The sequence below is a fragment of the Bos indicus genome, chromosome 11 (assembly GCF_029378745.1).
Source record: "Bos indicus isolate NIAB-ARS_2022 breed Sahiwal x Tharparkar chromosome 11, NIAB-ARS_B.indTharparkar_mat_pri_1.0, whole genome shotgun sequence".
NCBI classification, from domain to species: Eukaryota; Metazoa; Chordata; class Mammalia; order Artiodactyla; family Bovidae; genus Bos; species Bos indicus.
In genome coordinates, this window is record NC_091770.1 from 44538205 (window position 1) to 44562676 (window position 24472).

At 43.5% G+C, this 24472-nt stretch overlaps 1 protein-coding gene and 1 pseudogene across 1 annotated transcript in view; both read right to left on the minus strand.

Moving 5' to 3' along the window:
* GCC2 (GRIP and coiled-coil domain containing 2) overlaps positions 1 to 8742 on the minus strand; it is a 35048-nt gene extending 26306 nt beyond the window's left edge. Inside the window, exons 1-5 of the mRNA XM_019970232.2 lie at positions 8649 to 8742; positions 8497 to 8553; positions 7029 to 7113; positions 5884 to 5948; positions 276 to 380 (exon numbers count right to left, since the gene is read on the minus strand). Of these exons, the coding sequence (XP_019825791.2) occupies positions 276 to 380; positions 5884 to 5948; positions 7029 to 7113; positions 8497 to 8553; positions 8649 to 8654 (318 nt within the window). The 5' untranslated portion in view covers positions 8655 to 8742. The remainder of the gene's footprint in view (positions 1 to 275; positions 381 to 5883; positions 5949 to 7028; positions 7114 to 8496; positions 8554 to 8648) is intronic.
* Positions 8743 to 12498: 3756 nt separating this feature from the next.
* On the minus strand, positions 12499 to 23974 carry LOC139176041 (sulfotransferase 1C4-like; annotated as a pseudogene).
* Positions 23975 to 24472: the final 498 nt, after the last annotated feature.

A 24472-nucleotide genomic window follows, 5' to 3' on the forward strand; every position in this document is an offset into this window, starting at 1 on the left:
CCTACTGCACAGCTTAGTCTCTAGGGCATGTAGGCTTTGGTAGTTGTGGCACGTGGTCTCAGTAGTTGTGGTGCACTGGCTTAGTTGCTCTGTGGCATGTGGGATCTTCCCGGGTCAGGGATTGAACCTGGGTCTCCTGCAATGGCAGGCAGATTCTTTACCACTGAGCCATCAAGAAGTCCAATGAGATGCTTTTTAAGATCTTGGTTCTAAAATTTACAACTATATTATATAAGTTAATAAAAAATAAATAAATAAATAAAATCCTGCCTTACCTCAACCTCTTGCTTCATTTTAATATTTTCCTTCTTCAGAGAAACACAGTGTTGCTCAGTCTCTGCTTTTTCCAAAAGAACAGCATCCAGACGTTCAGTCAAGGCCTGTTTTGGAACAGGACAATTTGTTTGAGGTTAAAAACAGTGGATTGACTTTACCCATAATTATCTCCTCACCTCTCCAAACCATGTAAGCATATTTAAAAGGCTATACACAAGAACCAAGAGAAAAGGAGAAAAGACATGCAGATATGAGAAATTTCAATACAACTTTGAAAAACTGACAGTGGAGGAGGTGGAGGAAGTGAATTAGAAAGAAGCAGCAAGCTAGAACCTGAGGGCTCACACGGAGAAACATGCAAGAAGCTGGCAAACACTCACTAGAAAACCAAACGCTCAGGAATGGAGCCAGCAGATACTGCTGAGGCAGGTACAGGAAGTAGGTTCTAGTTGGGACTGACAGTCCTGATCAGGAGTGCTTAGAACAATGGGCAAGCAAACCCCAGTGTCCCTCCCACCCCCAGAAAAGGTTCATACACTGCAGAGATGAAATGGGAGAGGAACTCAATGAAGTGGAAGCCAAACAAGCCAAGAGTCAGTTTCTTGAAAATAAAGCTAACAAAGCAGACCTCTTATGAGACTGATGAAGAGAAGACGGAAGTCACAAACATAGTGAACAGAAAGGGAATCTATCCATATATAAACTACAGATTAAATAGTTAAGAAGAATATTATGATCAATTATTAACCTGCCAATAATACCGAAAAGTATAAAACGGTACAGATAAAAATTCCTAGAAAAATGTAACTTTCACACACACACACACAAATCAACACTGTAACTACTTAAAAATTAAACTAGAGGTTGAAAATGGTCTACCAAAGACACAGGAGGAAAAGAGAGCTTTGCAGGTGAGTTCTATCAAGTTTTTAAACAACAGATTATCCCAATTACATATGAGATTCTTCAGAGAAAATAAAAAACAAGAAGAATTCTCAAGTTATTCTCACAACTGGCATAACTTGATAACAATATCCAATGACTTTACAATACAAGATAATCATGGACCCATTTCACTGTGAATTTAGTCAATCCTAAACCTTAAAACCTAGATAAAATCCTAAACAACAGTAATCAACTATCACCCTAGAACTGCCTCTGAACTTCTGAATGTGAAATAAAAACAAAAATATAAAAACAAAGCAGATCCAAAAAAAAACACAAAGCAGATGTAGACAAAATTAAGAGTTCTATATCAAGTTATAAACACTATTTATAAACATGAGAGTAGAATACAGCCACTTTTCAATACAAGATGATAACAATCTTCCTCCTATGCGTCTGTTCTCAGGAACTTGGAGAAGAACATGGTCTACAGAACGAGAAGGTTAACCAGAAAAGTAAATGGCATTCCACCCAGCAAGTGGGGTGGAAGTGAGGGGCTGAAGCAGAAAGCAGGACAGATATTCACTGGGTCATGGCACAAGGTTGGCTCCAGCAAAACCACAGCAGACCTAGAGACAACCAGACCAAATGAGCACAGGACAGAAGGCTTGAGGAGGCAGGTGTCCAGGAAAAAGTATATAAACGATTATTTGCTCTGTTTAACCATTTGGAAAGTAGGCGTCATTGTGAAAGATAGCTAAGTTTTCATCAGTTATAACAGGAAGTTAATAGCTAAATGTCTCACCAAGGAATAAATCAAAGAATAGCAGGATAAACATATTATTTAGAAACATAATTTCCATCAACTATTAAGTATTACAGTTATTAGTTGTTAGCACTATTTCTAAATTATGTGCATACATTACTTTTGTTAAAACAATTTTAGTTTTAAAACTAATTTTTTTCACACTACATAGTATTGCAATGTAAACTTTTTGATAAATTATCAGGGGAAGCCTGAAAACAATAATTTTAGGAGATATACAGAGGGCATTATCTGAAAACAGCTATAAATATACTTAGAGATCAGAGGCACAAAATGGACAGTCATCTCCCAGGAAATACAAATTCCAACAACAAGAAAACAAGAGGGATATGTACAAGAAACTTCACATCCTAACCCGTAATCTTTCCCTTCCTTGTGCATTTGGAAGCAGGATATAAGCTCACTGTAATACCACACACCTCTCAGTTTGACATGGAAAATATGGATTTTTTTTTTTAAGTCAAATATGTCAGGTTCGCAATATAACTTCAGATATATTTCAATGCACTAGAAGATGACTATCACAAATTTAATAATTGAAACTTGTAAAAATGTTAAAGTGTTAATTACTCAGTGTGTCTGTCTCTTTGTGACCCCATGGACTGTAGCCTGTCAGGCTCCTCTGTCCATGGAATTCTCCAGGCAATAGTACTGGAGGGAGTTGCCATTTGCTTCTCCAGGGGATCTTCCCAACCCAGGGACTGAACCCAGGTATCCTGTGTCTCTGGCATTGGCAGGTGGGTTCTTTATCACTAGCACCACCTGGGAAGCCCCCAGAAAGCCATACATTTTTATGAAGAACAGAAAACTTTGCATTCAAAGTCATGTTTTTCCAGTGTACTTTCTCCCAATGAAGGAATAAAACGTAGCAAGAAAGTCTATTCCCTTTCTCAGATGTGTAGATGATGTATTATACTGCAATTTGTGGTTTTTCTAAAACAGAAAATTCAAAGCAGCTGATTAACTGATGCTCAAGCTCCTCCAATCACTCTCCAGTGTAATCTTCTCATTAGGACTGGAAATCAAAAGATTTCATTCTCATTTAATTTTCAGTTCAGTTGCTCAGTCGTGTCTGACTCTTTGTGACCTCAGGGACTGCTGCATGCCAGGCTTCCATCACCAGCTCCCAGAGCTTACTCAAACTCATGTCCATTGAGTCGGTGATGCCATCCAATTACCTCATCTGCTGCTGTCCCCTCCTCCTCCTGCCTTCAGTAGTTCCTAGCATCAGGGTCTAAGGAGTTAGTTCTTTGAATCAGATGGCCAGAGTACTGGAACTTCAGCACCAGTCCTTCCAACGAATATTCAGGACTAATTTCCTTTAGGATGGACTGGTTGGATCTCCTTGCAGTCCAAGGGACTCTCAAGAGTTTTCTCCAACACCACAGTTCAAAAACATCAATTCTTCGGCACTCAGTTTTCTTTATGGCCCAACTCTCACACCCTTACATGACTACTGGAAAAACCATAGCTTTGACTAAATAGACCTTTGTTAGCAAAGTGATGTCTTTGCTTTTTAATATGCTGTCTAGGTTGATTATAGCTTTTCTTCCAAGGAGCAAATGTGTTTTAATTTCATGGCTGCAGTCACCACCTGTAGTGATTTTGGAGCCCAAGAGAATAAAGTCTATCACTGTTTCCCCATCTATTTGCCATGAAGTGACGGGACGGGATGCCATGATCTTAGTTTTCTGAATGTTGAGCTTGAAGCCAACTTTTTCACTGTCCTCTTTCACTTTCATCAAGAGGCTTTTCAGTTCCTCTTTGCTTTCTGCCATAAGGGTGATGTCATCTGCACATCGGAGGTTACTGATATTTCACCAGGCAATCTTGATTTAATTTTAGCAAACTTTTACTTTCTGAGATTTGAGTGGTCAGGATATTAAATTAATAACCTGAAAGGTAAACTTAGCTAACTTAAGAGAAATTTTTACCCTCATTTTTAAGAGTAGTTTTGACAGGAGAATACATCAACAAGGAGGAAACAAGGAACACATATTTAATATTTAAATATTTTGAAATGTAAGTGTATGGAAAATATTTTAAGGGCTAAGAGTTCACTGACACAATGGCATCTGCAATGTTCTTTTCAGATACAAAAACCTGCTTTTTAGTGTGTGGGTGAGCATGTATGTACATATGCATACATATATGCATACAATATCTCCTACAAATAATATACGGTAATAACAAAATCACTGAGTACTTATGGGCCAGATCCAGCTCTAAGCACTGTGTGTACTGACTCTAGGAAAGCAAGTCTTATTATTCGTTATTCTCTCTAGTCTCCAGTGGAAGAGTCACAGAGAAGTTAGGAAACATAGCCGTGGTCACACAGCCTGCATGTGGCAGAGCAGGGTCTCAAGATCTGAATCAGGCAGTCTGGCTCTAGAGTCAGGTTCTTTAATTAATTACCGTGCTTAGTCACTCAGTCTTGTCCGACTCTTTGCAACCCCACAGACTGTAGCCCGCCAGGTACTTCTGTCCATAGGGATTCTCCAGGCAAGAATACTGGAGTGGGTTGCCATGCCCTCCTCCAGGGATCTTCCCAACCCAGGGATCAAATCCAGGTCTCCTGTATTGTAAGAGGATTCTTTACCATCTGAGCCACCAGGAAAGACCCAATTAATTACTAGATTGGCCACAAAGTTTGTTCAGGCTTTTCTGTAAGGTGTTATGAAAAATTGGAATGAATTTAGTGGCCAACCTTGGCTATTAATAATCAGGAAAATACGTAATAATCAAATAAAATCATTATGATTCAGAAATGCTTAAACCAATCTGTACATTACAAATCCAAATGTTATTTGTGCACACCATTCAGAATTCATATACTGTTTTGACTAAATAAAGAACAAGGGATTTAAAGACTCCTTGAAATAACTTCCTGGGAGCCCCTTGACTGTCCACCACCCCCAAGCTGGGAGAATAAGACAATATACAATCAAAGACTAGACAGACAGCAAGACTCAAATTACAAACATGGAAAAACAAGAAAAAAAATTACTGTAGAGCTTTCAGAAGCAAAGACACTTTAAAGACGGCCAGGCCAAGTGGGGGAAGGAAAAGCATTTAATTAGAGTTAAGGGAACGTGAGGGCGTCCCTAGTGATTCAGTGGTAAAGAAACCTGCTGCCAATGCAGAGGCCTCAAGTTTGATCCCTGATCCAGAAAGATCCCACATGCCTTGGAGCAACTAAGCCCCTAGGCCACAACCAATGATCCATGAGTCCATGTGCCGCAACTACTTAAGTCCACACACTACAGAACCCGTGCTCTGCAACAAGAGAAGCCACTGCAATGAGAACTGCGTACATCACAACAAAGAGTAGATCCGGTTCACAACTAGAGAAAGCCTGAACAGCAACAAAGACCCCGCACAGTAAAAAATGAACAGACACATTTTAAGAATTATTTTTAAAATAAGGGCCTGTGAGTAAGAATAAGCAACCCAGGTTTCTAAACAGGGAGTAACAAGATAAAAACAGTATTCTGTGATCTGACAAGAGTATGTAAAACTAAGAAGAGAGAGCGAGTCCAGTTACAGGTTCATCTAGGTAGGTGTGCTTCACAAGGATGACATGAAGTGCTTCACAAAGAGCCCTGGCAATGGAGAGACTCCTCAAAGTCCTGCTCGGGGCTGGGTTCCTAATGGGCAAGGGAAGAGCAGGACTGAGACCAAGGCAGCAAGCATTAAGGAGAGAGTGAGTGGGATGGAGAGGACAGAACAGAAAGGGCAGAAGCGCTCATCCACCTCTCTCCACACACTCAACCAGAGAGATGGAGCATGTAACCTTGGGTGGGAGCAGCTGACAGCCCTCAGGAAATCTGAATTATCATCGGGCATCTCATCTAGGAAAAACAAAAATCAAAGTGACACTCACACTGTGTCCTTACCTTAATGATGTCAGCTCCTCCAGCAACCAGCTTTGACTTCAATTCTTCAACTTCTTTCTCCAACTCTAAACAATTATAAAAAAATAAAAAATACTAGTTTAGAAATGAAGAAGGAATTACGGCTAAAGTGAGAAGTACATTCTTTAAAAAAAAAAAAAAAAAACACTATAAATTGTTAATACTTTTAAAGAAACCGCACATATTTTTGAGAAAGCATTAAGTTCACCTAGCATTTCATTTCCCTTTTTATCATGGAAAACTACAAATTAAAAAAACTAGAGAGAATAGTATGATTAACCTCTATGCTCCATCATCTTGGTTTAATACTGACTAAATGAGCGATATTATTTTATCCCAACCTGTCTTTACTTCTTTTCCCTCTTCTCTTATGCATCTTGACATTTCTGAAACAAATCTCAGACATTATGTCAGCTGTAAATAACTTCTTTCTGTATAACCTTAGAGCAACAACTAATCTCATATTAAACGTACACGTTAATCTATTTCATCAACTCATTTCCAGATCTGGTGCCTACATACTTCCAAATAAATTACTCTCTTTATCATAAGTGGATCCAACCTTTGAAAACTTTGGCTTTCAGACTGGGCAGTTAAGTCACTGAAAAGAGCTCACCCACACATATTACAAAAGGAAACTAACACCTAATCCTTGTGGAATATAAAGAAACAGAAACTGAATAGGGAATCAAGCAACTTCAGTAAACATGCTTCAGAAATCCAGGAAAAGAAGTCTTTTATTGCTTTATTTAAGGCCTTTTTTTAAACTTGTTTGGGCTCAGAACCTCACGTCTCTAACATATCAACTGCCAACTTTAGGAAAAAATGCCTTACTCAGAAGAATATACAATCCACGGGAAGTTAAAAAAAAGTGCTTAACTTTAACACACTATTTCTTAAAATCCTTCTCCCTGACCTTTTTTATTAATCCAAAGATAACTGCAGTTTAGGCTTATGAGATAATAAAAAAATATCAAAATAAGTGGTTAGAATATTAAGTAAGATTCCACTACTCTAATTATTATTGGATTCACTGATAAAACAAGCCAGTGTACTATTAAAAAACTAGTATTTGCAACCATGATTAAACAAGATTGTGGTCAAGATGAGTATTTTCAACCCGATACCTGTACATCTCAATTTTGTTTTCTGTATTAGCATCATCTGCTTCTTGGCAAACTTGATAAGATCTTCCTTGGGCAAGGCTTCCAGCTGGAAGATGCAGAGATATTACCAACTTAGTATAATTCATGTTTCAAAAATACCACAAAAAAGAAACATAAAGTCTGCCTAAATATTTTTAAAAAATCCTACTGAATATTTATATTAACCAAATACCACATTTTTTAATATTCAGTTCAGTCCATCAGTCATGTCTGACTCTTTGTGACCCCATGGACTGCAGCACACCAGGCCTCCCTGTCCATCACCAACTCCCAGAGTTTACTCAGACTCATGTCCATTTAGTCAGTGATGCCATCCAACCATCTCATCCTCTGTTGTCCCCTTCTCCTGCCTTCAATCTTTCCCAGCATCAGGGTCTTTTCTAATGAGTCAGTTCTTCGCATCAGGTGGTCAAAGTACTGGAGTTTCAGCTTCAGCATCAGTCCTACCAATGAATATTCAGGACTGATTTCCTTTAGGATGGACTGGCTGGATCTCCTGTCCAAGGGACTCTCAAAAGGCTTCTCCAAAATAACAGTTCAAAAGCATCAATTCTTCGGCACTCAGCTTTCTTTACATTCCAACTCTCACATCCATACATGACTACTGGAAAAACCATAACTTTGACTACATAGACCTTTGTTTTTTAAGATCAGCAAATTCAAGTTTAACTCAGTAATTATTAAACTACAATGAAATGTAAAAAAACCGCACACACCCTCTAGCTACAGAATATCCTTGTTACAGGTTAAGACAGTTTCTTTGATTTAATTTCTTTAACTGCAAAATCAAGGAACTGGGACTAACTCTACTTAAAGTTCTAGTTGTATGACACTTTCGTCCTATTCAAGGCTGAAAGACGCCTCTGGCCACAGGAAAACACGTTAAGCCCTAATTACAACAAGATGAATCAAGGGCGCATTTAGGATTTAACTGAAAAAATGAAGGAAAGTTACTCAGCGCCTGTGGGCTCAGTATTCTAATGGGTAAAGCTGTGATCAGAGAAGTATTTAACTCCGGGTCACCATGAAGCTTCCGGGAACAGAGAGTTTGGACGACTGTCTGAAACTCAGCCGTAGCAGGAAACCTCAGGAGCAAGTCACCATCTCTGGACCGACCCCCGCCCATGCCACGGGGATGACCTGTGTGAACCTCAGAGGAGGGGTCGGCAGGAACGAGTCCCCGACGCCGCCCACCCGCCCGTCAGGCTTGGTCCGGTCGCCGTTCGGACTTCAGAAACCAGACTGTTTCGTTGAACGTTTGGAAACTGCGGAATCTCAGAGGCACGCTGACTCGGGGCAGCAAGGAAAGCCAGGCTTCACCCCAGCGAACTCAGAGGAAGCCCCTGACCGCTCAGACCCGGACCCCGAGGAAAGCTGTCCCCCAGGCGGTCCCCTCCCGGTGGGACCCGCCTCTCAGACGTCTCTTCACCTTGGACTTCCCGGTCCCGCGAGCGGCCGGCGAGGCCACCCCCTCGTGAACAGGCTCCTGCAAAACACAACGAAAGCCGGCCGGTCACGGGCGGCCCTGCAGACCCTGGCAGGTGGGGAGGTGGTCCCTCGGCCCCCAACCCCTCGCGTTACCTCCATGGCCGCCCGCAGCCCGCACTTCCACCCCGCGCCTCCCACGGACCGCCGCTTCGGGTTAAAGGTCGCGCTTCTCCGCCGGCCCCGCCCCCGCGTCTCCAAGGCCACGGCCCCGCGGCGCTCGCGTTTCCGCTTCCGCCTCAGGAGGTGGCTTCCCGCGAGCCCCGCCCCGCCCCGCCCCGCTGGGCCCGCCCCCGAGGAGGCGGGGCGGGCTGGGCGGTCCTCGGGGCGGGGCCCTGTGCTCTACGAGGGTGTGGGGGCGTGGGGCTGCCCTGGGAAGGTCAGGCCCAGCGCAGCTCGGCCGGTGGCGGCCGCCGTAGTCACATTTCCTTCACTTTTTTCCATTCCTATCCTTCTCTCCCATGTCCTGTCCCTTCTCCTGCCCGATCTTCTGTCCACTTTCCTGTCCGTTGTCTGTCCCATCACCTGTTCTCATGCCCTGTTCCCTCACCTATCCTATCTCCTGTCCCCTGACCTGTCCCCATTTTTGTTCTGATTCCTGTCCCTCTTCTCTCTCATCTCCTGTCTTCTCAGCTGTCCTGTATTCTGTCTCCTCTCTCATCTGCTGTCTCCTTTCCTGTCCCCTCACCTGTGTCCCCATTCCTATCCGTCTCCTGTCCCATCTCCTGTCCCCATTCCTGTCCTTCTCCTGTCCCCTTTCCTGTCCACTCTCTGGTCCCCTCACTTCTCCCATCTTCTCTCTCCTCCCCTGATTCAGATGCTATTACTTTTTCGAAGCAAGCAACGTTTGCTTGGTTTCGGAATTTTACTCATGGCCCTCTGTGAAGACTGAAAAATCATATTAGAATCTCAGGAGTATACGACTATCCCTTAGGTAATTATCTTTAACCCATCGAATTCTACACATATCTCAGAGTGCGTTGTTCACAGGCCTTAAAGACTTCTTGTTTCCATTCACATGAAATAAACCAGACACAAGAGACATTTGTCCAGCTGAAAGAACTTTAAGAAACCACAGCTATAGTCTCATTTCTTTACCCATTGCAGGTTGAGTTTTAGGTCTCCTCATTTCAGATGATCTATTATTATAGGATTGAATTTGGGTGGGGTTCAGAATAAGGGGACTGGTGTGTGTTTAGGTGGATTCATCTCTAATGTGTCAGAAAAGCAGTGGCCTCAGGACCTTCTCCTGCTACTTGAGAATATGGTGTTTGTTTGTTTGTTTGTTTTTTTAAGCATCATCTGAAGCCTGAGACTTCCTGGGTGGCACTAGTGGTAAAGGATCCGCCTGCCAATGCAGGAGACAAAGGAGATGTGGGTTCAATCCCTGGGTCAGGAAGATCCCATGGAGGAGGGCATGGCAACCCACTCCAATATTCTCACTTAGAGAATCCCACGGACAGAGGAGCCTGGCAGGCTACAGTCCATGGGGTCGCAAGGAGTCAGACATGACTGAAGCAACTTAGCACATACACAGGAAACCTTGGACACAGAGGAGTCAGGTGATCCAGGCCAGGGTCTGTTAGGTACAGTTGGTCCCTCTCTGCCTATTTCCAGATAACTGGCAAAGAAACTGGGCACAGGTAATTCAAGCACAAGGGAGGATTGCAGACACCAGGGTCCCTGGGCAGGGTGGTTCCTCTGGGCGAGGATAGCAGGTCAAAACAGCCATGTGCTAGATTGGCCAGTAGAGGGGGCAAGGAGGTCAGCATGGTGCTTCCCACTGGCTCAGAGACCAAGGAGGTCATCCTGTAGTCCTAGTTAGTTGTTGCAGACTTGGGTTGGGCTAGAACAGGAACAGTGAAAGTGTGCGTGTGCCTGTGCGTGTGTGTGTTGGGGGTGCAGGCTGATGCTTTGTACTGGCTTATTCAGTCCGCACAGTAACAGAGCATCTTCTGTGCACCTAGTTCTCTGCTGGGGGAAGTGCAACTGTAACTAAGACAAAAAAGGTCTCCTTACTGGACTAGTGGTAGAGACAGATGATAAGCATGGAAACCGTTAATTTAACAGAGGTATGAGTTATGGAGAAAGTAATGCAATGTTACATAACAGGATCTGTTTCATTTTCTTTCTTTATTTTTTAAATTTTATTTTATTTAACTTTACAATATTGTATTGATTTTGCCATATATCAAAATGAATCTGCCACAGGTATACATGTGTTCCCCATCCTGAACCCTCCTCCCTCCTCCCTCCCCATACCATCCCTCTGGGTCATCCCAGTGCACCAGCCAAAGCATCCAGTATTGTGCATCGAACCTGTTTCATTTTCATTTAAAAGTTTTACTAACAATAATTGTATATATTTAATTGTGTATCTTTATGGTGTACAGGGCTTCCCTGGTGGCCCAGATGGTAAAGAATCTGCCTGCAATGCAGGACACCTGAGTTCGACAACTGGGTCGGGAAGATCCCCTGGAGTAGGAAATGGCAACCCACTCCAGTATTCTTGCCTGGAGAATTCCTTAGACAGAGGAGCATGTTGGGCTATAGTCCATGGGGTCGCAAACAGTCAGAGATGACTGAGCGACTTTCACTTACTTTATTTATAAAGTATACATGATGGTTTGATATATGTACACACAGCAGAGTGATTACTACTGCAGCTAATTAACGTCTTCACGTATTTATATGTATGATGAGAGTATCTGAAATGTACTCTCTTAGCAATTTCCAGTTTTCAGTACTTTTTTTGTGGCTGTGCAGTGAGGGATGCTGGATGTTAATTCCCCAACCAGGGATCGAACCCAGACTGACAGCAGCAAAACATGGAGTCTTAACTACTGGACCACCAGGGAGTTCCCAGTACAGTCTTATTAACTATAGTCATCATGCTGGACGCCAGATCTCTAGATTACTTGTCCTACGTAACTGTAGCTTTATGCCCTTTGACGAATATTCCTATATCCCCCACCCCACCTCCAGTCCCCAGTAGCCGCAGTTTTGCTTTCTGCCTCTACATATTCAACTTGTAAATTTATTTTTAATTTTTTTAAAATGTGTGTGACAGTTTATTATTTTCATTTAAATATTTCAGTGTAATAGTCTAAACATTTAAAAATGTAATTCTTTTGAAAACAATACAATTTATTTATGTAAACCCAAGGTTATAAGCTGAAAATGACCAGATTTTGTTTATTTCTTTAATTGAAGTATAGTTGACCTACAATATTGTATTAATTCCAGGTGTTCTGTACAGTGATTTGACATTTATATACATTGAGGATTGATCACCACAATAAGTCTAGTAACCATCTGTTACCTTATAAAATTATTGCAATATTATTGACTATATTCTCTATGCTGTATATTACAGTCTGTACCCGTGAGTCTGTTTCTGTTTTTTAGATTCCACATGTAAGTGAAACAATGTGGTTTTTGTCTTTGATTATTTCACTTACTTAGTCTAAAATCTTCTAGGTCCATCCATGTTGTCACAAATAACAAGATCACATTTTTTATGCCTGAGTAATATTCCATCACACACACACACACACACACACACACACACACACACACACACACAACCGCACGCCAAATCTTATTTATCCATTCATCTGTCAATGGACATTTAGGTTTCTATGTCTTGGCTATTGTAAATGGTGCTGCTATGAACATTGGGGTACAGGTGTCTTTTCAAATTTTAAGTAATTTAAGTTACTACATGCAGCTAGTGGCTAACACAGTAAGCTCTAGAAGATAACTGGTATAAGACTACTTAAAATATAAGAAGTCGGCTTTTTAGATTTCCTTGACTGACAGAGTATTTTAGTTACTTAGTTCTCAGTTCTTGCCGTTTGGTGTGCATTGAAGTATTTAGCAAGGTCCTTGTCTTGGGAAAAAATGAGCAAATGAAAATTTAAATAAGCACAAAGGAGACAATACAGACCTATAAGATATTTAATGACACACTTTAATCTTAACCACATAAGAATTATGTTATGTGTGAAAGACTTCCAAAGAGCAGATGGTCCTTCAGTTTGCAGTATTGGCAGGAAGATGGGAGGCCTGTGCTGGTTAGTGAACTTGCTATTTAAGTTTTAAACTGGTGGGGAGAAAGGAAAGGAAACGTCTGGAGAAGGTGGGATGACAGTAAACCAGTTGGGGTGGGGAGGAGCCTGCAAGACGCGCTTGGACCCAGCGAGGTGGTTCTCTGCTGGAGTTAGGAGGGGGTTTGGCAGCATGAAATCCACCTGGCAGGCGGTTTGGAAGGTAAGTCACCTATGTCATAAGGTAAGTCACCCATGTAGCTGCCTTTGAATTGATGGCTAAAAATGCTTGGGATGTACCTTGTAGGCAGCAAACATTCAGAATCATCGAAAGATTCTGAGCTAAAAAGAAATGTAATGAGTCTTGTTGTGGGAAAAGAAGGTTGGCAGATGTATGATGAACAGAGAAACAAGTTTTGTAGCTCATAGGCAAGGGAGAGGCTTCTGAACCAGAAGGGTGTCTGCAGAGGTAAGGCATCCTGGAAACACACACTGACAGGTGTTGCTGATGGATTAGAACACAGTTGAGGAGGGGCTAGAGGGAGGTGGGTCAAGGTGCAAGTCTGGGAGGGGTTGGCAGGGAGTGGGAGGGGAGTCCAGGGAAATGCAGAGGCAGAGGTGAGGGACGGGGGTGGAGGCACTGAAGGAAGAAGCCTGGAGTGAATGAGAACGTTTCAGGGGAAAACAGTCACCTGCAAGAAATAGTAACTATTGACACATTTTAGTGCTATTTTTATAAATTTGCTTAAACCAACACTGAATCTGAAAACTTGAGTATATTCTTATGTGATGATCAGAGCATATTTAACATGTTCACACGCGTGTGGTCTGCAGAAAACTGACGCATCATGATCATTAGCAAGGATGCCAGGGTTGTAAGTCTCCGCCTTCCACCTGGCCCCAACCTCTGTTAGCTCCATCTTTTTTTAGGGTGAACAAAAGCAGACACAAGAAGCACTGGTCCCTCCACCTGAATTCAATATCATGGGGTCAGGGTAATCAACTTTATACCAATTAAATCTGGTGCTTTTTCTTCCTTACGAGAATCGAAAGTGGAGAGTTAGAGTGGTGTCAGCCATGTTCTTCCTGTAATCATCATCAAATCTCTCGTTCTGGGCCACGGTGAAGTAGTTCTTCCAATCCCCGATGACCCCTGGAACAGTCGTGGTAGGGAGTCAGTACTGTGGTGGGAGTGGGGTCGGGGGGTGTAGGGGAGGGGGACCTGGGAGGGGTGGTTCTCTGTTCTCCTGCTCTTGTATGAGGAGTTCTACCCCCTGCCCCGGAGACATTCCTCTGGCTGGCCCAGCAGGGCCTCCTCCAGGAGGGAGGAAGGATCACCTGTCTGGTTTGTGGGTCGGGAGATGGCAAGGTTGTGTGAGCAGCAGGGCTGAGGGCCACTCCTGTGTGTCCTTCCTGAGCATCGAAGCAAGGTCTGTGCCAACAGAGCAAGCAGGGCCTGCTAGTGGAGGGACTGCACTGCCGTTTTGAGAAAAGAAGATTCCCCCCAATTCTCCAGTTGCAATCCCTGTTTCCTTTCCCAGGCTGGTTTTTCTCCATACGGTCATCTATTATCCTGCATGTTTTTTCATTTGCTTTCTTGTGTACGGCTAGAATATAGTTTCCACGAGCGCTGAGCTTTCCTGTGTTTTGTTCACTGCTCTGAACATTACCCAGAACAGAGCCCGGCACATAGTAGCCACTTGAAAAGTAGTTTTGAATGAATGGACCTTTCTGACAGCCTGGAACTCTCTATAAAGTGGATCCTTTGCTCCATCTGACTCGATTCTGTATCTTTTCACCTTATCAGCCAGAACTCCAGAGGGAACAGGAGGATATGCGGTTAGACCTAGACACCAAATCTCACTTTCCACTTGTGGCTGAATGTTAATTTCATCTGTGGTTTCTTAAATTGTTCTTTTCCCAGAATCCTTCATTATCAATCCTATTTTTCTTTTGTATAGAAAGGAAACTCCTCAGAGAGTATGAAATATTGGACAGTTCCTTTAGGATTATGACCAAAAGGAAACATTGAAAACCTTTTCTAATGAATGGAGAAATCGACTGGTTCATGTGTTCATTCGCAACCGACGTGTAGTTTGCCATCGGGTTCTGCTTCATGATGCTAAATGAAGTGTGGTAAAGAATTATATCCAGAAGTTTATCATCTAAGCTCTTTCCAATAAATTCTGCCAGCTTCTGAATTTCATGCTTTGGGTTCTACGAGCAGAGTCAAAAGAAAAGACTTGGTATAAGATAATGTAATCAATGAATAATAGTCTTAAAAGAATATTGAAACAAATTAATAATAGACATCAGTAATAAGCCATGAGTTAAAATTTTTAAAAATTGTATCTCACAAATGTTCAACTTTTCAGAAATGACTCATTTAGTTGTGGTACTCATACTGTTCTCTGTACTGCTGCTGCTGCTGCTACTAAGTCCCTACAGTTGTGTGCGACCCTACAGACAGCAGCCCACCAGGCTCCCGAATTCCTGGGAGTCTCCAAGCAAGAACACTGGAGTAGGGTGCCGTTGCCTTCTCCAGTTCTCTATTAACTGCCGTCTTTACGCTGTTCTTGCTCTAACATGTGAACTGGGTCATGTCAGTAAGATGCTGGAAACACAGTGACCTGGAGTGCGTGGGACAGGCTCCACGGAGCAGTATGTCCAGGGTCAGGTCCAAATGTCCTGCTCCAGCCCGTCCGATAAATGCCCCCAGGGGAGGCACTGAACTGATGCTGAGCGCAGACGTCACAGTGGCTTAGGGGACCTGGCCACAGCGGCCTGTTTCCTGCTTCTGTCTGTGATGTACCAAAAAATCAGAGCCTCCAAAATCAGGCTCTCAGTTACAAATCCAAGGACAGAGATTGTCATTCTGTACAGACCCAGTGGAGTCACAAAAGTGCTGGGTAGATGACCATTTACCATCAGCTCTCATGACACCACCTCCTTCAGTCCTGATAGCATCTCTTGGGGTGTATATTACTATCTCCTCTCTAGTGACTTCTAACATCAAAATTCCTAGATGTCAAACATCTTCACAAAGAAGAATTGCCAGCAAGCAGTAAGCCAGAACTTGGGTTCGAGAATCCATAGTGTTTCCCACTGCACCAAATTTCTTAAACTGTTTCTTGAAACTCTCTCATTCCTCTAGCACTAAGGAAAGAAACCAAAATGTACTAGAGACTTTTTTCCTTCTAATGGGAATTTTAAAATACGCACCACAAGGGGGGAGAAAAAGCATTGCTCATGTTTGCCATCCTCTGCCTGTAAGGGAAAGGTATCCCACAGCCCAGAGTTGTAGGAAGCTCGGGTGAGACTGTGCTATGGAAACTCATGATGTGCCAGGTGTGCTGTGATGGGTGGACGGGGCAGCCAGCGAAATACAGCATCTCCTGTGCCCGACTGCAATCTGAGGGTCCCCGATGGGGTGCACACATTGCAACTGAAGCATTTATGGTCAAATGGGGACTTGTTAGGTGGCCTGGTCCTCACCTCCTTCATGTCCTCGTAGAAGAGATAGAGGATGCGGTGCTGGTCCTTGGCCTGCCACCAGCCCTTCACGTGGTCGTACCAGGAGCCCCAGCACACTGCAGGATGGGACCAGAACAGGGCCGTGAGTCACAGAAACCCAGTGACAAGTACACCCCCCATCCCCACCGCGGCCCCAGGAGGAGGATCCTGAAGGGAGGGAGGAGGTACCCCTTGTGATTCCTTCATGGTGAAGCCAGCTAAAGGAAATCAGTCCTGAATATTCATTGGAAGGATGGATGTTGAAGCTGAAATCCAATACTTTGGCCAATACTGATGCGAAGAGCTGACTCATTGGAAAAGACCCTGATGCTGGGAAAGACTGAAGGCTGGAGGAGAAGGGGATGACAGAGGATGAGATGGTTGGATGGCATCACTCACTCAGTGGGCATGAGACTGAGTAAAATCTGGAAGTAGTTGATGGACAGGGAGGCCTGGCATGCTGCGGTCCATGGGGTTGCAAAGAGTTGGATACAACTGAACAGCTGAATTGAACCAAAAGCCAGCAGAGCCCCTGCTGTTCTCAGAAACTGACACCTTTATTGTAGAATGCTTGAGGGTTTTGAGACAGGATGGAAACGAAGGGCTCACCTTTCCAGCCTGAAAACTCTCAAAGTATTCTTCCCAGGAGCCTGGAGCAGGAAGGTTTCTATTCATCCTGTGGAAGTGGTAATAAGACACCATGCTGTCCTTGGGATTCCTGGCTACATAGATCATCTAGAAGTGGAGAGAGGAAGGGGAGAAGCAAAACCAGGATTAGAACAGCAGGCAATGACGTGAGGGTGGGCATATTCCACACAGGTGGGTATTCCTGAGGCTGTGTTTCTGTGCTGTGGCTTTAGTGGGAGGTGGAAAGGATTCATGTCCATCTGCGTGTTGATGATGTGTGACCAGTGGACTTTTTGTTTTTGTTTTGTTTTTAACAAGTGACATGTTTTAAGAGGAAATTGAAGACCACTCTGAGAGCCTTCTAAGGGGCCAAATCTGCATTCCTTTGGCTCCCTACCTTACAGTTTTTCTCCAGGAAAGATGGGTGGCAGCAAATGGAAGGGGAGATGTGTCTTCAACATCCGGGGTGAGGTCATTGCATTCGCTTGTTTCAAGCCTGTGAAATTAGTTTTGAACAACTTTCCATTATTTTTTTCCATTTGCTTCAGAAACTTGCTGCCCCATTTTTACTCTATTAGGAACACTCCAGACCACCTGTAACTCTCTGTGGCTTTCGTATGAGAGAATGGGGGTTTTGGCTAGAGCTGTTTTTGTTTTTGCCACATAGTTTGTGGGATTCTAGTTCCCCAGCCAGGATTGGTCATGCTTCCTGCAGTGAGAGCATCATCTTAACCACTGGCCACTAGCAAAGTCTCTAGAACAGCTTTTAACCATACAATGAAGCAAGTAAATAAGAACCTGAAAAATTCCAACGCTTCCACCATAAAATTATCTTTCCTAGGCTTGTCTTTGTGGAATGAGTTTAATTTCTAATTGGAGAATCAAAACTTACTTTTATTTTAAAACTTTTAAAATATTTATATTTATTTTAATATTTATTTATATTTATTTGGCTGCACCAGGTCTTAACTGTGTTTCTAGTTTCCCTGAGCAGGCATTGAACCCAGGTCCCTTGCATTGAGAGCTTGGAATCTTAGCCACTGGACCACCGGCAACTTTACTCCTTTACCTTACTTTTGTATGAACAGAAACTCAATTAGAAAATGTCTGAAATATAGCCATGGCCAGACAGTGAAAAAGAGTCCTGAAGTCCATTGATGGTGGTTTGAACACCTGGGGTTCTGAAAGGGCTGCTGTGCTTAGTCACTCAGTCATGTCCACCAGGCTCTTCTGTCTATGGAGTTCTCCAGACAAGAATACTGCAATGGGTTGCCATTTCCTTTTCTAGGGGATCTTCCCAACCCAAGGATGGAACTCACGTCTCCTGCATTTGCAGGTGGATTCTTTACCACAGCACCACCTTGGAAGCCTGAGAGGGCTGCTGGCTAGTAAAAATTCTGGGTACATCTAGACCTGGGGTCAGATGCAGCCATGATGTACTCACCAGATAATCCTCGGGAAGGGATTGTCCACTCGATGAAGGGAAATCGCTCATGTGTGGGTGCCCTCTGGCTTTGCTTGACATCACCCCCATTTTGTATCAAGTCCACAATCTCCTGAATCCACGTTGTTCCTTGATCCATGGGTAAGAACAGGAGGCACAGACATTATCTTCCGCATTTCTTAGGATATGAGCAAATGCTGGTTAGAGTAGCTGTGTGAACATTGAAGCCTGCTGTATATTGGAATTCAGAAAACATCCTTGTTTGTTTACATCTTGTGTTATCATAATACGGATTTTTAGGCAAACACTCCAGTTTGGAGTGGACATAAGATTCATAAATAGACAGTTCTTCTTTTCTCTGTCACAACCATTCATTAGGGTTGTCATGCTACAGAGTTGGTGGCATTGTTCCTTAGAAAGGTGGAGTGGAAGTCTTTCTCTCCCAGCTGTGATGTGGGGTCGTCCCTGTGTGATCTTCAGACTGTTTCCCAAGTGCACAGCCTGAGGTTGGTACCCAGGAGGCTTTGTTGTGTGTTGGCTAAATGAGCGAGTGATTAGGGCTTAGTCTCCGTGTTCACGCTGTCCTGTTTTTCCTGAAGGCTAGAAAGTGCATTTCCTAGGCTCCTTTGCCACTGAGATTCTCAACACCCTGAGACTGATTTACCTTCTGAGAGTTAAAAGAAGGAGACAGAGGTCTGAGGGTGGCCCCACCGGGTACAAGGTGTGTGGAAGCCACTCCACATATCTGGGTCAAGCACGGAGCTCGATCCAGAAGCTGCACCCGCCACACTACCCCTGGAGGAGGGCTTCCATCTGCAGTTTCAGTCACTTATATGGGCCCCATCCTGACTAGCGTGGGGGCTGCTACCTATTCTGCAGCCTTGAAGACCTATTGAACCAGACGTCTGACCACGTCCATGTCAGGAGGAGATTGAATAGCAGTGGCGTTTTATTTCCTATACGAGTTGGTCTCTAATATTATCTGGCACCAACTCTTCATTACGGGTTAAAGGACCAATATTTCTTTAGCTATCAACTCAAAGGAAGTTGGAGTCATCTGTACTAGGTTTTTTTTTTTTTTTTTTTTCAGCCTCTAAGTCATCATTTATTGATTCATAGAGCACCCATCACATGATCCAGGTGCTTTACATACAGTAAACATCACAACAGAACTCTCATATAAATACAATCAACAAATTACAGGAAAAAAAAAATTGGAATGAAGCAACATTAGGTCAAATTTCAAAGATGCTGAGAAGTGGCAGTACACAAAAGGTAATTCCACCAACTGGAGACCAGATGGGCAAAGATACACAGGCATGACAATCCCAAATGGGCAGATTTGTAGAGGGTGAATGAGCATATAAAATTTCACAACCAAGAATGAAGGCCATTAAAGATACTATGACACCCAAGTGATCACAGAACTAGTCGAAAAACCTCACAAAGATATTACCTTGTAATGACATGGAAACCAACCTCATTTGGATTTTAAGCTCACCAGAAGAGGCCAGAAAGCCACGGAAATAGTCCATCTCATTATGAGCCCAGACTGAAATCGATAAGCCTTTACAAGAAATTGGAGTAAATTTAGGAAACAGCCAACAGTTCTACAATCCATAAGAATATACAGGTGTTGTTGATAGTTGGCACGTGGTCAGGGAGAAAAATCCTTTCCCTAAAGCAGAGGACTCACCTCACACAAATGATGAGGCATTGCTGGGACAAAAGCCACCAGAATTAGTGTCACCTGAGTGTGGTTTAATATCAAATGTAGAGCCATTTAGATTCACACTGTCAGATGAACACTGGGAAAGGCACAGATGACACCTCTGACAGAGGAAGCCAAAACATCTCTCGAGGCTTGTGTTTCCATATGTAGCATGGTCAGGGCACCAGGTGGTAAAGGGCATCAAGAGGTTTGCTCATTTCTGGCTCTCCAACTCCCCAAGATCTAGCCCTAAAAAACACACAATCACACCAAAGTAACTGCATTAAAGTGGCACTTAAGAGTTTAAGAATAGTTGTCCCTGAGTTACTTGGTCCTTTGCTCCTCCCTGAAGAGTCAAATCCCAGGTTTTAACTCAAGAGATTGCTAGGAGAATTACAGCCACAAGAGAGCAAAACTCAGACTCCATCTTGCCACGAACCACCATCACGCGGACAATTTAAGAATAAAAGGGATGGCATTCAAAGTCCCAGGTAAGTATGCAGTACTGGTGCTTTGGGGTAACAGTGCTGACAGAGTCTTTGTAAAAGTAAAGTCACACACACAAAAAAGTAAAGTCACAAGCAGAGTTCTTAGAGAAAACTGGCTGCAGTGACTCAAAACAGTTTCACATTCAGCCATCATACATTTACAGGCTTTTTGTTTGTTTTTTAATGCTTCAGAGTGAAGAAGAGGCTGACATTTAGAAAAATCACTCTCTACTCTGACTACATCCTTAATTATTTCACTTTAAAAAAGACACGCAAAGTTTGTAAAGGACTGGCTACTTGCAGGAATCCTTTCATTCTGTCAAAAAATTTCTCCAAACCCCACAAAGCAGAGATGTACCAGTTCTCACTGATGATCTCAACAGTTAAACACCATGTCTCATCAGGTACTGTCTCAAGTTCTGCCCCTTCTATGCCAGACACTGTCCCAGTCCCAACTTTATACCAAACACAGAAACCTGGGCCTGCCTTTAACACTGCACATGCTTATTTTACCACTTCCTGAAAACTGTTTTAGAAAACTTATAGTATGAAATATATTTATGCTCAAACAGTAAGAAAAACCCAAGTGGACTATGTCAGTGACAGAATCTATATGTCAAACAGCAAAGCATTTATAGCCCTGTAATGCTTTGAGATTCATATAAGAATCCATAGAGAGTCCAATATATATACTGATGGCCGTGTGATTTTCAAGTATTAAGTTTGTTTGCATAAGGAATCAACCTGAGATTTTTCTAAACTGCACTTCTCTGACATTATTATAACCTTCATTCAATACAATAAAAGCCAACAACTTGACAAATTATTGGAAAAAAATTATATTTTGGAAGAACTCACTACATAAGGTGACAGAATTCCAAAATCAAATTACATGAAAATATACATTGCAATTTCTTTGTACAATAGGTGAGAAAATTCTGCAGTATTAGAATAGAGGCAAAGAAATATGAAGGGCTAAGGGGAAGGGTACGAGGGTAAACAGCATTTTTAATAGCAAACCCAGAAGTTAAGTAGAAAGCCTGTAGCTGTGCATGCTTTATTCATCCAACCTGTACTAGTTTTGTGTGTTTACTATGAATTTTGGCGGCTTCCTAGGTGGCTCAGTGACAAAGAATCCCCATGCCAAGCAGAAGATGTGGGTTTAATCCCTGGGTTGGGAGGATCCCCGGGAGTAGGAAATGGCACCCCATTCCAGTATTCTTGCCTGGAGAATTCCATGGACAAAGGTGGGCTACAGTCCATGGGGTTTCAGAGTCAGACATGACTTAGCGACTAAACAACAACTCTGAATTTATAGGCACAGGCTAACATTGGGGAGGTTTAAAGTCACCTGGTCCTTGGGGTCAGAGGTCAGTGATTCTACAATGTGTATATCTCTGCTCAGTCACAGAGTGTATACTATTTTGCTAAAAATCTCGGTGAAAACCTTTACAGCATCTGAGCTTGTTTCTTGTTCCCTTTTATCAATACAGCCTTTATTAGCATATGCAGTTTTCATGACTGATTAAATACTGCATTAGCTGGTAAGTGCTTTTCTTTCTGTTGTTATTAGATTGTAACCCCTAACTCATGAAAACTCTAAATGAACCAAACTTTAATACTCACTTTTGGTAGGTGGAAAAAGATGAAAGATTAAGCATTGTACTGAAATTATGGTGATAGAGTAGAATTGTGAGTGAAATAAAGCAGTGAGATGTGATTCCCCACCAGTGGTTCTTTCAGAAACTCACATTTAGAAAATTTTAATTCTGAACAAACTCATGAGAAGTAATATCAGAAAGTGAGGGCTGATTTGAAACCAGTTAACACATGAGTCTAAGGCCCCAACTGCCTACAGAGCCTTTTATCAAATCAATACAGATAAAGTCAAAGGGTGGGTGGAGTATATGTGTGTGCCCATGAGTGCATGTAGCAGAAATTATTGACAGTTATTGATTTTGCAAAGAGCAAATGTATGTGCAGTTGGGGCATGAGCTGAGTACTGTGTTTTGGTCTAACAGTGCTGCTGCTGCTGCTGCTGCTGAGTCGCTCAGTCGTGTCCGACTCTGTGTGACTCCAGAGACGACAGCCAACTAGGCTCCTCCGTCCATGGGATTTTACAGGCAAAAGTGCTGGAGTGGGGTGTTATTGCCTTCTCTCTTGGTCTAACTGTAGATGCACACAAATAGCTGCAGAGAATTCCTCGTCCTGGCTCACCCCCAAATTTACATGACGCAGTGGCTGAGCTCAAGTTTGTCCTGTTTCTACAGTAACTTTGTTAAACTGATTATATTGAAATAAGAATGCAGGTTTACAACATACCACCGGGAGGGTGGAGATGCAGAGAGTAGGTCTGGGACCCTGAGCAGGAGGACTTAGGAGTTCAGCCTTACAGAACATAAACCCCCTTCTCCGCTTGCGTGCTCCCCCAACCAGCTGGGGGTGCCCAGTCTGGATCTGCTGTAAGGGCCTTCCCTGCTGCTAAGTTGCTCAGTTGTGTCCGACTCTGTGTGACCCCAGAGATGGCAGCCCTCTAGGCTCTGCCGTCCCTGGGATTCTCCAGGCAAGAACACTGGAGTGGGTTGCCATTTCCTTCTCCAATGCATTAAAGTGAAAACTGAAAGTGAAACTGCTCAGTCCTGTCTGACTCGCAGCGACCCCAGGGACTGCAGCCCACCAGGCTCCTCCATCCATGGGATTTTCCAGTCAAGAGTGCTGGAATGGGGTGTTATTGCCTTCTCTCTTGGTCTTACTGTAGATGCAGACAAATAGCTGCAGAGAACTTCTCGTCCCGGCTCACCCCCAAATTACATCACACAGTGGCTGAGCTCAAGTTTGTCCTGTTTCTACAGTAACTTTGTTAAACTGATTATATTTAAACTGCAGCCCACCTGGTAACAAGTAAATCAACAAGTCTGGGCCCTTTGTTTCAGACTGTTTGATTTACTCTCTTACAGGAAAGTAAACAACATGTACTTCACAGGAAGTATTAAATCTTAAGATGTGTAGGTCATTTTAATGTTTTTTGTGTGGTTCCCCCCATCCCGCTCCCGTGATTTGTGTTGGCCGTATCCCTCTGCCCACTGAATGGTTTTCTGCTGAAACCCCAGTGGGTTTCTCAACATCCTCAGTGCTGCATCTTGCTTGCTTCTGTCCCTGCCCCTCCTCCCACCTCCCCTGTCCCTTGTCCCTCCCACCTACCTGCTTTAGGGTAACTAGAAATGAGCAGGTCATCAGGCCTGGCTTGGAAGCTCCAGATCTGATCCCAGGTATCACAGGTGGGCTTGGGCTGCAGGATGCCTTCCACGTAGTCCACAGCCACGCGACTCATGCTCTCAGATTTCAAAGCCTCCATGTTGTTCAAGGCCAATGGCAGGGGTCAGAAATTTCAGCTCGGGAAAATGTTACTCTGAGACAGCTCAGAGCTGCGTGCTCGGCGGCTTACAGACAGGGGAGGGCTGAGACCTCAGGTCCTGCCAGGAGTTGCCCAACGAGGGCCAGCTGGCCTGGCCAGAGGGTGGCAACTCTGGCTTAGGACTTTGCACACAGCACTTTTAACCAGCTGTAGCCGCCTCTGGGAGGGGCAGTGACGTAGCTGCCTAGCCCTGTGCTCTGGGCTGCTCCACGGCTCCCCGCCCCCGGCTGTGTTCCTTGTGCCTTCAGCTACTCTTCTGTGCCCTTAGCGATGGTCAGGGCCACCTCATTTGCAGTCCTACTCTGCATTCACATAATAATTCACAGATCTCTTTAATTCTTTCTTCTGAGAATTTTAAGCTCATTACAAAGTTGCAGGAAATCTGCATGTGGTCTTACAAGTTGCGGCAGAGACTCACTGCCATGAAAGGCTGGAAGGAAGCTTGTGCTGCCAACAGTGAGAGCTTAGACCCAACCTCCCAGCGCAGATGTGGGGGTGGGGGATCAGCAGTGTTATTTTTAAGACTCAAATAGAGGAGGCTCCAATAGGAATGATTCTCTTCCTGTTGTAGGCTGTTTAGTGTCAGTATCAGCCCTGGTCTGTTCACAGACAATAAAACATGTTTGTCCCTTAGAAGCCAAGTGGATACGAAAGCCACAGAGTTACAGAACGC